We start from the raw sequence: 13,231 nt of genomic DNA on the forward strand, positions 1-13,231 counted from the left end.
AGAAGTAAAAGGATGGGGAAGAGGAGGGAGAAGCTTTCAAACACTAAAAATACTCCCATGATATATCTGTTTTGGGGATTTTTGTTGAATTATGTTATAATTTAAAAGTAGGTTCAATTGGGATCCCTGGGTGGCGCAGCGGTTTGGCGCCTGCCTTTGGCCCAGGGCGCGATCCTGGAGACCCGGGATCGAATCCCACATCAGGCTCCCGGTGCATGGAGCCTGCTTCTCCCTCCGCCTGTGTCTCTGCCTCTCTCTCTCTCTCTGTGACTATCATAAATAAAAATAAAAAAAAAAAAAATTAAAAAAAAAAAAAAGTAGGTTCAATTATATCAACAGTATATGGAAAGTTTGATTCTGGTTTTAAAATACTACTAAAATTCAATTAATATTTTATATGCATTGTACAAACAATCAGAATATTATTCCTTTTAACAATCTACTCTTTGGTAAGTAGGGTACTTTCTAGAGATTAACAAAGTCACAGATTATTTCAAGCTTTTCATCAAATTTATCTTTTCAGGTAATATGTATTTTTTAAAGAATCAGGAGACTAGAATATTATGAAAAAAATTAAACTTACCATTATCCTCCCAGCAGCTCTTAGCATTGCCTTCTCTTTCACTGCTCCCCGGTAACACTGTCTGGTCTGTTGGCAGGTCATCTTCTGGCACACCTTCACAATCTGCTGCATCTGTAATACTTTCTTCTTCCACAATATGGAGTTTGTCTTCATCATCTGAATCTGAATTTGTTTCTACCACAGTATTATAATTTGTAACTGTAATACAAACAAGAAATAAATAATCAAAACCAACTAGTATAAAAACCAGTTTTTATACCTCAGTAAAAAGGGATTTTAAAAAGGACTTAGTATGAGTGTTCTATCAATAGTAACTCATTTATTCTTACAACAACCTTATAGCAATCATATGAAATAGAGTATCTGCCATCTACTACTCATAACCCGGAAACAAGAAATGGAAACCAAAACACAGGAATGTAGCTTGTTCAATATATAGCTAGGAAGTAGGAGGGTCAGGATTTAAATCCTAGCAGTCTGGTTCTATATTCTGTGCTCTTAAATACTACATTAAATATCCTCTCCAGTCATAATGAGTTTATTCTATATGATACTGCTTATGTACAATTAGGGCCTCAACTCTTGAAAGCATTACAATTAAGAGTTAATATCTCCTAATAAGACAACAAAATCTCATCAAATTTACCATAAGAAAGATATTTTCAAGATGCCAATTGGGCCCATGCATTTCATTTTAATCCCACATTGACTTTAGAAAGAATCCATCAAATCAATTTAGTCAAACTTCTACATAAATTAAGGCATGATTTAAGTAATGTTTGTATGTAAGCCTGTAATTTTGGAAAAAATAACTGACATTCCAAAGTTTTCAAATGGGCATCCTTTCCACATTTTTTTAAATTTTTTTTAAATTTTTTATTTATTTATGATAGTCACAGAGAGAGAGAGAGAGGCAGAGACACAGGCGGAGGGAGAAGCAGGCTCCATGCACCGGGAGCCCGACGTGGGATTCGATCCCGGGTCTCCAGGATCGCGCCCTGGGCCAAAGGCAGGCGCCAAACCGCTGCGCCACCCAGGGATCCCTCCTTTCCACATTTTTAATGAATTTCAATAAAATTTAAGCCTAGCATTATGAGGATAAATAAGTATTTGGAATGACCACAGCTCACAGAACCATCAATAATAGCTGAGAATAAAATTCTCTAAAACAAATAATACAGTATAATCAATATTTTTTCTTCAGAGTCCTTGTAATATTCACTCTACTGGGATAAATTATTTAGTACCTCACTGGATATGATCACTCGAATACCTCTTTTCAATTATTTGCAAGGTGATTCTTATTTGCTAAGCAAAGATTGAAAGGGAGAAAAAGGAATCTCTGCTTCGTTTAGATAATAATTACTTTGTTATTCTTTCCATTTCTTCCGTAAAATTTCCAGCCATTCTTGAGAGAAGGTAATAAGCTAAATGTTTAAGGGAAATGAATATATCCCCCCTTACCATATAAAAACATACATACGCCTTAAAACGGGAAGAAAGAAATACAATCAGAAGTTTGAATGTATTTATCACAGTGAAAATGAATAAGCAAAAATCTCAAAAACTGATTTATAAACCTTAGAAAGACCCTGCTGTTCAAAAGACTACTGGAATTAACCTTTTATCCACATTAGAAATTCTTTTTTTTTTCACATTAGAAATTCTTCAACATCTTGTGTCAGAAGAAAAATACCAAGTTTTGTTGTGTCATTAATATTTTAGCGAGAATACATTTTTCCAAATCTTTTCCTAAGAGCAAATTATTTTCTAAGGTTATTACAAAAGTAATACAAATTTAGTGCAAAAAAATCAGATAATATAAAATGTGTAAAACTAATGAAAACCCTCCCACTAAATATTCCTTCCTCAAATCATTCCTTAAAGGTAACAATAACAGCAAGTTTTGATTTATTAATGCATGGCATACTAAGCATTTTATATACCTTATCCTATTTAATTATAATGCAGACCTCAACTTACACACATATGTCATATTTAGTATCACTTATCTATATAAATACATTATACATCTTTTTTAAAAAAGCTTTATTTATTTATTCGTGATAGACATAGAGAGAGAGAGGCAGAGACACAGGAGGAGGGAGAAGCAGGCTCCATGCCAGAAGCCTGACGTGGGACTCAATCCCGGAACTCCAGGATCGCGCCCTGGGCCAAAGGCAGGTGCTAAACCGCTGAGTCATCCAGGGATCCCCTACATCATACATCTTTAAATACACACATATGGGATCACATTGTACTGTTTGCCACCTGATTTTTTGCCACTTAATAACATATCTTAGAAATTTTTCTATTTTAGTGTATATGAAGTTCTTTCATTTTCCTCTCACTGGTTACCCGTCATTACATTGTACAGACAGGATTTAACCAATAACCTATATTGATAAAATTTATGTTTCCAAGTGTTTTTTAAGCATTAGCAATAAGCTTCCTTGTAAACAGATCTTTGGCCATCCCTTAAATATATTTGTCAGGTATACTAGTAGAGATGGAAGAGCTGAGTCAAAGGGAAACCTTATTAAAAATAGATAGATATGGAAACATGGAGAATTCCTTGTACTCCAGCCACACAATGAGCAGAGTAAATTATGCAATTTTATGCATGGATAAAGGTTCTCAAAAGGTTGTTCTGTTGCTCTTAGTGCACTTGGACACGTATGGATAGTTGAAATTCTGACTATTTCGTGAAAAGAGGGCTTAGTGATTCTTCAGTACTTTGAGATGCCCACAGTTTTATATTGGCACTATTCTTGCCTTTTAATGATATAATACAGTTTTATCCGTATCAATTTTGTTAGCTGTTGGTTGTCTAGTCCTACATTTACATTAAGAGTACTGCGGCTTAAAAAGTACCCTATAATTAGTCTTTAGACATATATATCTTTGGTTCAAATATTTGTTTGCATGCTTCATAGTTTTCACTAAATTCCTTTACCCTGAGCTGCACTAGGCTCTTTTCACCCAGAGTTCCCTCACCTTGTTCTGCCTGGGTCAGCTGTAGCTCAAAGTACTCTTTAAGAATACCTGTTAATTCTAGGATTCTAGTCTCCAGTATGAGCTGCCATTGTGGTACGGAAGATTGTAAGTCAAATACCCAAAACCATAAAGATTGCACATATTTTATATTTATCTTGGGAAATTTCCCAAAGCATGTTTTGCATATGTGGCATAGAACTTACAAAATTTAAAAAACCACTACATTTTACTGGCTAAGTTGGAAAAAAGACCAGTAACTATTTTCCGAGTCTTCTTACTGTCTCTGCTTCACAGTCACTCAAGTGATAGAAAAAGCAGTGAAAACTGCTTATGTTGATTAGTGTAATTCAGAAAAAGTCAAGCTTCCTATGTTTCTGTATCTACCCTTTTATGGATCTACAGAGCTAATTTAAAAAAATAGAGTCCCAGCATGAAAAGCATAAATAATAATGCAAGCCCTGATAAATTCTAGTAGCCAATGAAAATGTCCATTATCTTAACTGCCCATTTATCTCCATACCTCTGTATTTTTAAACCTCTGGTTAAAAAAATGACGAAAAATAGTTTATCTGAAGAGTGGCAGTCTTAATAATTAAGTGGTTATTGCATCTTGGTTTGAGTTTTAATTAAAATAATAAAATCCAAGAAAACAAAGATAAAGGAAAATAGAAAATGTAAATAGTTTTTAAAATCTTTACATATAATTCACAATACACAATATGAAATTTCTATAGAAAATGGTAATATTTCAATACATTTGTTGTTACTAGAATGTGTTTAAGGACACAATAACTTCTTGGTGGTAGTTCTTGTTGGTTTTATTTGCTAACATTTAGTGCCAGCTATAATAGTATCTACTGAATAAAGTATTTGTGAGGATCCAATGATTTAAAAATGTACTGTACTTAGGTCAGTGTCTGGCACACAGTAAAGACTACAGCAGTATCTGCCATTATTATTATTATTATTATTATTTTATTTTATTTTATTATCATCATCATCTCACTGAATTTTTACAATTCCTAAGAAGCAGGTATTTTTATAACTCCCATTCATAGACTAAAAAAAAAAAAAAAGCCAAAACAAAACGAGAGTAGTTAAGTAAATTGTTTGAGGTTATTTAGCAATTAAGTTGTGGAGCTAGACTTAAATCCTTGTGTGTCTGATTCCACAGATCATATACTTTAACTATTTGTGTATAAAGCCTCTTGATTAAGAATTATTACACTAATGATAAATATTCTTAAACTTGTATTTTGTGTATGGCCTATTCTGGGGCTCTGAAATTCCATACTTAACAATATGCTACTAAAACATTTTCAAATGACTAATATCATCATTATAGTCAATAAACCTTTGAAAGACTTTCATATAACATACTATTTGTAGCACCTGATAGCATGTAGCACCATATCAAACTGCACTAATTAAACTCCCATGAAAATATCTGTTTCTGGGATCCCTGGGTGGCGCAGCGGTTTGGCGCCTGCCTTTGGCCCGGGGCGCGATCCTGGAGACCGGGGATCGAATCCCATGTCCAGCTCCCGGTGCATGGAGCCTGCTTCTCCCTCTGCCTGTGTCTCTGCCTCTCTCTCTCTCTCTCTCTGTGACTATCATAAATAAATAAAATAAATCTTAAAAAAAAAAAGAAAATATCTGTTTCTTAAGTAATGTACAATTATAATAAAGAATTAGAAATTAGATGAATATAGTTCAAAAAAAGAGCAATACAATCTCAACTTTGGTCATTAAGATAAGAGTAAGATCATCAAAATGCTTTAAAAATAAGAACTCTAGGGATCTCTGGGTGGTTCAGTGGTTTACCGCCACCTTCAGCCCAGGGCGTGATTCTGGAGTTCTGGGATCGAATCCCACATCAGGCTCCCTGCATGGAGCCTGCTTCTCCCTTTGCCTGTGTCTCTGCCTCTCTCTCTCTCTCTGTGTGTCTCTCATAATAAATAAATAAATAAATTTTTTTTAAAAAAAGAACTCTGCCAAGTACTGTTTACCAAAGGTCTGAATAGCAGGTTAGGCCTCACAGGGGAAGAGAGAGGGAGGGGAGAGAGAAGGAGGGGACATATTTAACCCACAGGACTTTGATTCTTATCAGGTGATAACTGTGGCATGTGCTGATGAAAGCCACAGGCTAAGGCCACATGTCAACATATTTTCAGGCAGAAGGTTTTTTTTCTTTTTCCTAGAGAGAGAAGTTCTGCTTACATCATGCCATTAATACATGCTTAGCGATGTCACACTCATTTCTATCAAACACACACTCTTCAACAAGGTAGAAAAGAAAGATAAAATCTCGGTTAGGAAAAGGGAATGATCCTTAAAAAATAACACACTACTGTACTTCTAACAAATTTATCCATATCCATTAGACTAATCCAGTGTCATAAATTAAGAAATACCCAGAAAAACATACATTTTGAGTCATGTTCTCAAGAGTAATGGATTATAGCTCGATTAAGTAACAACGTTAGCACTATGCTGAGAACAACATAATTTAGGATGAATGTTATGAAATATGAAGATAAAGGTGGAGACACTGAACAAGTATTTCCACTATTCACTGACATCAGTTGGGACAAAACCATAATACCACTACTTAATTTGCTTTTCTTACCCTGAAGAGAGTCCCTGGCACACTGCCTTCCACATAGTAGGTACAGAATTATTTGTTAATTGAGTGTGGGGCCACATTTTTTTTCCTGAATGAAGAGGGAAATCAATATACTTAAGTGTTACTGGTGATTCAGGATACTGCAGTGATAACCAAAGAATTGGTAAATCAGTACACAAAATGAAAAAGAGAGGGCATCTGACAATCCTAAGAGTGAGAGAAACCTTTATAAATAATGTTACCCTGGGACAGAGGAGCTTGTGTGTCCATGAATACTGTATCTAGCCATACTGTAAATATTTGTTAATCTGGCTCTTGACATAACTTATAGATAACATTAATGTATATGTATTTTACTGTATAATAAATGTCATGACATAATATGCATATTTAATGTAATATGTAATATTACATGCAATATATATATTATGTAGTTACAACTTAAGTCTTTTAAAATAGGTATCAATGATTTTAGAATGTTCTAAGCACAATGAACATATTAGGTTTATTTATTTATTTGAGAGAAAGAGCACATGTGCACATAGAGGGGTGGTGAGGGGCAGAGGGAGCACACTCCCTGCTGAGCGTGAGGGTGAGCATGCAGAGTTTGACATGGGGCTCAATCTCACGACTCATGAGATGATGACCTAAGCCAAAATCATGAGTAGGTAGCTTAACTGACTGAACCACGCAGGAAACCCTGAACATGTCAGGTTTAAATAAATGCTAATGGTTCAGCAAATTTGGGTCAAGTTTTCAAATCTCTTTCTAGGTAAAGTTCTTTTTAATTTAGGGTGCCTATTAAATTGAACCATAGACTGTTTTTACATTTTAAAAATAATTTTAAAAATCTAGCTCCAATAAATGTCAGTGATTCTGACATTTACCCCTGCAAAGGTTTTCAGTATCTTCAGAAACAAGCCATTCATAAAAGGAGAATAGACAAAGACAGAAGAGACAGTTGCCATCATGCAGAGAATCTTAGTTCTTATTTTCCCCCCTTCCCATTACACAATCATTACTTAAGTATTCCTGGGATTTGTCTCTGATTGTTCTCTCCATTTTTATTCTGGCCTCTTTCTCATTCTCCACAGGTCCTCTGTCTATGTACCCCAACAAGAGTCATCCCAAATTACCTTCTCCTTTCCCTGATTGATCAAAGCTCCCACTCTTCTGAGAGCTAATTTCAGCTCACTAAGAAATAGATGAAACAGTTAAATAGCAAAGTTCTCTAGCAGATTAAACCAAAATCAGTCCCAGGGACAGGTGGTTCTTTTGTATGTGTGAGGAAAAGTATCTAGACTAAAATAATTCATATGAAATTATCAATAACTAATATTTCCTTCATAGGTAAAATATGCATTTATAAAAAGGATGCTTTTTAATTTATAAGACTTGTTACTTGTAGAATACAAGCAGGATGACAAAATTCAAGTGAAGTGTGAAGACTGAATTAAAAATACACAGAAATTGTAGAGAAGCCATATAATCGATAAATCAATCCAAAGCCAGATCTTTGAGGAATCAATAAAATAGATAAATCACTAGCCCTGAAAAAGATAAATCCTCTTAGCCCTGAAAAAAACTGAGAGGCAAAGATTCAATATTAATGCAGAGAAGTAATTATAGCTATAAAGGAATTTAAGAGACTTACTTTATAAATATTTTGTACAAATCTAAGCAAATAAATTTAAAAACATGGATAAAATAACTCTCTAGGAAAATATTAATAATTACAACTACATTTATTATTTTATAGAATTTATAAAATTATACAAGAGATGGTAAAGGTAGACCAGACCATAGAATAAATTTAGGAAGACATCAAAGAGTTAACTACCCCAAAACTGCCAGATGTTTTCCCAAGTGAATTTCTTCAGATCTTCAAAGGCCTGGTAATTCTGTTGCTTTTAGAGTCTAAATTCTTTCTATGAAGCCAGCTTTGTAACAGTCAACTAAAATCTGAGAAAGAACATACTTGTATGCATGTGCATGCACATGACACATACAACCATAAACTCAATCTGACTGATGTAAAAATGCTAAAAAAAACTATTAAATCCAGTGGTACATTAGAAGTTAAATATATCAAGCATTATCAACATTAGGAAATATTTAAGATAAGCTCACTATTTTAACACACTAAAGAAGAAACAGTATGACCACGAGAGGCATTTGATAAAATTCACTCTTCCTTGTTGATACTTTCTCATAAAAATAAACGTGGAGTCAGTAGTATGATAAATGATTATGTATCAGTCATTTATAAGATAAAGATGATTAACTGTCATCATTACTTATAGCACTTTAAAAGAAGTTATTTTTTTACAAAGAACGAAAAAAAGCACAAATAGTAGAAAAGAAAGCAAAATTATTATTTGTAAGGAATATGTTGATGTTCCTGGAAAAATCAAGAAAAAGGACTGCAAAACGCTACCAGCAATTAGAGAATTTGGTAAATGACTAATTACAAATTTAATAGAAAAAAGAATCAATAGCTTTCCACTAAACCAATAATAACCTGCTAAAAACATAAATGAAAAGAAACTATCAATCTCTCAATTTCTATCAACTCTATCAAAAGATAACCCATGAGGCAAAAAACAAAACAAAACAAAAAACAAAAAACAAAAAAAAACAAGGACCTATATAAAGAAAATTTTAGCATTCTATTGAGGGTAATAAAAATTCAAAGGGATACATGCACCTTGATATTTACAGCAGTTTTACCTACAACAGTCAAATTATGGAGCAGCTCAAGTATCCGATGACTGATGAATGGATAAGACAATGTGTATATATGTGTATATTCCACATAACGGAATATTACTTGGTCATAAAAAAGAATGAAATCTTGCCAATGGCAATGATGTGGATGGAGCTAGAGTATTAAGCTAACATAAACTAGTCAGAGAAAGATAAATACTGTATGATTTCACTCATGTGGAACTTAAGAAACAACAAACAAGCAAAGGGGAAAAAATAAGGACACACCAAGAAACAGTTCTTACTGGTAGAGAACAATGCAACAGTTCCCAGAAAGGAGAGGGTAGGGGGATGGGTGAAATAGATGATAGGGATTAAGGAGTGCACTTGCTGCGATGAGCACTGGGCGATGTACAATGTACAATGGGTGCTGAATCACCATATTGTACACTTGAAACTAGTATTATACTGAATGTTAACTAGCTGGAATTTAAATAAGAACTTAAAAAAAGATTTGAATAAACGAAGACATGTCTTGTATTTTGGTAGAATGGTTTCATATTATAAAGATGTCAATTCTGGGGATCCCTGGGTGGCTCAGTGGTTTAGCCCTTGCCTTTGGCCCAGGGCGCAGTCCTGGATTCCGGGGATCGAGTCCTGCATCGGGCTCCTGGCATGGAGCCTGCTTCTCCTTCTGCCTGTGTCTCTGCCTCTCTCTCCCTCCCTCTATGTCTATCATGAATAAATAAATAAAAATCTTAAAAAAATAAAGATGTCAATTCTATCTAAAACAATCTATAAATTCAATGCAATACTGATCCAAATATTAACATGATATTTTGGATTCTAAATCTAAGTGATTTAGGCCAAGTGATTCTAACATTTACAAGGAGATGTAGGAACACAATCTCTGCAATAAGCCTGCCTAATTCAAAACACAGCTTCACTACTGATTATCTATGTCACCTTGGGCAGGTTTCTTAATCTTCTTATGCCTCAGTTTCCTTATTTCTAAGGTGGAGATAATAATAGTATGTCCCTAACAGGGTTGTCACAGAGATAAAAATAGCTATATATGCAAGACTTAATATAGTACTGCATGTAAGTGCCCAATACCTATTGCTAGTATTATTATTTTCTAGCAAAATAAACACAAAAATATTCCAGAAAATTCAGAGAAATGATAGTAATTGTGGTGGTAGGAGAACAAGGATTTAGCCATACCAGACAGAAAATGAATCTTGAAGCTACAGAAATGGAAACAGATTTGTACTAATACAGGGATAGGCAGAACATTAATAGACTTAAATAGAACCCAGAAATAGACTTATGGTTGTCTTGCTAATCAGATTCCACCTCACAAATTTAACCAAAATAGAATCTACATGAATTGAAGATTTTCATTAAAGAAAAAGGAATTAGAAAAGTAATAGAAGAAAATATAGGCAAATCCATTAACAGTCTTGGAATAAGTAGGGCTGGACTGTTATAAGCATGATACAAAATCCATGCTTGTACACAGAAAATATTTCAAATCAAAAGACAAACAACAAACTGTGGAAAATATTTGCAATACAGGTTACCAAAAATGGATTTTTATTATACAGAGAATTCCTTAATATCCATGGGAAAAAAATGAATAACTCAGTAAGAATATGCAAAGAAAATTCATACACACAAATATGAATGGTCAATAAACATGTAATAAGATGTTCAGCCTCACTAATTAAAGAAATACCTACTTTAATCCTATATCGTTTTAGTCACTCCTCACAAATACTCTTAATTCTCCTGTCTTTCTCTCATTTAAAAACCATATTCTGGGGATGTCTATGTGGCTCAGTGGTTGAGCATCTGCCTTTGGCTCAGGGTGTGATACCAGGGTCCTGGGATCGAATCCCACGTCGGGCTCCCCTCGAGGATCCTGCTTCTCCCTCTGCCTATGTCTCTTTCTCTCTCTGTGTCTCCCATGAATAAATAAATAAAATCTTTAAAATAAATAAAATAAAAACCATATTCTAAATTTTTTAAAGATTTCATTTATGAGAGAGAGAGAGAGAGAGAGAGAGAGAGAGAGAGAGAGAGGCTTCATGGAGGGAGCCCGATGCGGGACTCGATCCCGGGACTTCAGGATCACGCCCTGGGCCAAAGGCAAGCGCCAAACCGCTGACCCACTCAGGGATCCCCTAAAAACCATATTCTAGTTAAATCCCTATTTTGATTAAATCTTACTTTTCCAAATTCTATGCCTCAGGCCCTTTTACTGGAAAACTTCTTGAAAAAGTTACCTATATTTGTATCTCCAATTTGTTTCTTCCTATTCTCTCTTAAACCCATACCCATTTGGGTCACAAAACTGTTCTTGTCATGATTATGAAGGACCTTTACATTGTTCAAGGCAACGACCATGATTAACCCATATCTTATCTGACCTACTAGCAGCATTTGACATAAAATCTCTACTTTTCAAACCAATCTCTTCTCTTGACTCCCGTAATTTCTCTAACTCACTGACTGCTGCCTTTACATTTCTTTCCTCCACTTCCTGGACCTCAATCTGTCTCATGGCTTTAAAATACTGTTTGATGACTCCCTGCTTTATATCCCAGCCCCAACTTCTCTGCACTCCAGACTTGTAAACCCAATTGCCTACTTGGATGTCTAGGCAAATATGCCATATCTAAAATGTAGTCTTGACCATCTCAGTTTTCTCTATTTCAGTCAGTGGCACTACTACTCTTCTTAGCTGGTCAGGCTAAAATGTTTGTTGTCCGTTTTGACTCCCCTTCTCCCCCCCATAACCCACATCTAATCTAGAGAGAAGTGTCTTAAAATTTATTTGACATCTGACCCCTTACCAATAACTCCCTACCACCATCTCTCACCTAGAGTGTCAAGATTGGCTGCCATGAGGTCTCCTTGCCTTCACTTTTGCCTTCCTGTAGAGCATTATCAACACAGCAGCCAATATAATCCTTCTAGGGCATTAGAGAAATTCTATTATTCTTCTGCTCATACCATCTAATGGCATCTCACCTCACTGTGATCCAAAGGCTTTTCATGAACTGGCTCCCACTCATCCACTATCTCTCATCTTCTACTTTAAACTTGCTCACTCCATACCACCTACACTGGCCTCTTGCCTCAAAGCTTTTGTACTTCTTGTTGCCCTCCCCGGAATGTTTTTTGAGCATGGCTCAATTTTACCTGCTTAGTGAGGACTCCATTTAAATTCATAGACCTTCAACTAAGAGCACATCTCACTCTCCTGTGATTTATTTCTTCTTAAAATACTTATCACTAAATGGCATAATATTTTATTATTTTTTATTATCTCCTTTCACTAGAATACAAATTCCATGTAGCCAGGATTATTTTGTTTTGTTTACTGCTGTGCCCCCTTACATGTGTAACACTGACTGTAAGTATTAACTGCTCAATAAATGTTTAATAAATTAGCAAAAAAATAAATCTCAATAACACAGGGTACATATATGTTAAGGAAATGAGTACGTATTTACATTGCTGTTGGGTTAATTGTTGTTTATCAAAACACATTTTTTAAACTAATTTTTATCAAAATTTAAAAGGTTTACCCGTTGATCCAGAAATTTCTTGGAATTTACTCTAAAATTAACTTATACACATATGCAAATACAGATATGTTTATCTGCAAACTTGTTTTTAACTACAAAAAGCCTAAATAATCACCCAAGATATATCCCTTTGTATGGAAAGAGAGAGGGGTCCTCCAAAATAGTTTGATTTCATTTTGCAGAAAATGAAGACATAGTAGTATGTGTACATGTACCTGAAAAATGTATAAAATCTAGAAGAACATACAAATGAAATATGGTAAAGAAAGAGTTGATTTGTCTTTTCCATTTTATGCTTTCTATATTCTTTAATTAAATACATATATTTCTTCAAAAAATTTTAAAGATTTATTTTAAATGTGCAAGGAAAAAGCCTGAAATAATATTCAGCATACTGTTGCCAATGGTGAACTTTAGAAAACTGACCTGGAATTAGGGGAAGTATTTTGATACTTTTGTTATTTGAATTTTGAGAACAGTAGGTAGGAGGTGTAATTAGAAACAGCAATCAAAATACTAAAATGAAATTCCAAAAATAAAGTTTAAAATGAAAAAAAATAAATGTTATCTTATAAACATATATTCTGTGGATTTTGAAATAAAACAATTTATTTTAAGTTCTTATTTGGAAATAATCTTTATTTGTTAGGTGTGAAAGCCAGTGATCTTTTTTAGACTATGAATAAACCTCACCTTTTCTATTCATAACTACATAAAATGTGA

The 13,231-nt window shown here is 34.3% G+C and overlaps 1 protein-coding gene across 2 annotated transcripts in view; it reads right to left on the minus strand.

Annotated features, from left to right (window-relative positions):
- ZEB1 (zinc finger E-box binding homeobox 1) overlaps nucleotides 1-13,231 on the minus strand; it is a 181,790-nt gene that overhangs the window by 58,042 nt on the left and 110,517 nt on the right. For both annotated transcript variants that reach the window (XM_041764954.1, XM_041764953.1), the window contains exon 2: nucleotides 584-781. In XM_041764954.1, the coding sequence (XP_041620888.1) occupies nucleotides 584-781 (198 nt within the window). The remainder of the gene's footprint in view (nucleotides 1-583; nucleotides 782-13,231) is intronic.

This window comes from Vulpes lagopus, chromosome 8 (assembly GCF_018345385.1).
Source record: "Vulpes lagopus strain Blue_001 chromosome 8, ASM1834538v1, whole genome shotgun sequence".
NCBI classification, from domain to species: Eukaryota; Metazoa; Chordata; class Mammalia; order Carnivora; family Canidae; genus Vulpes; species Vulpes lagopus.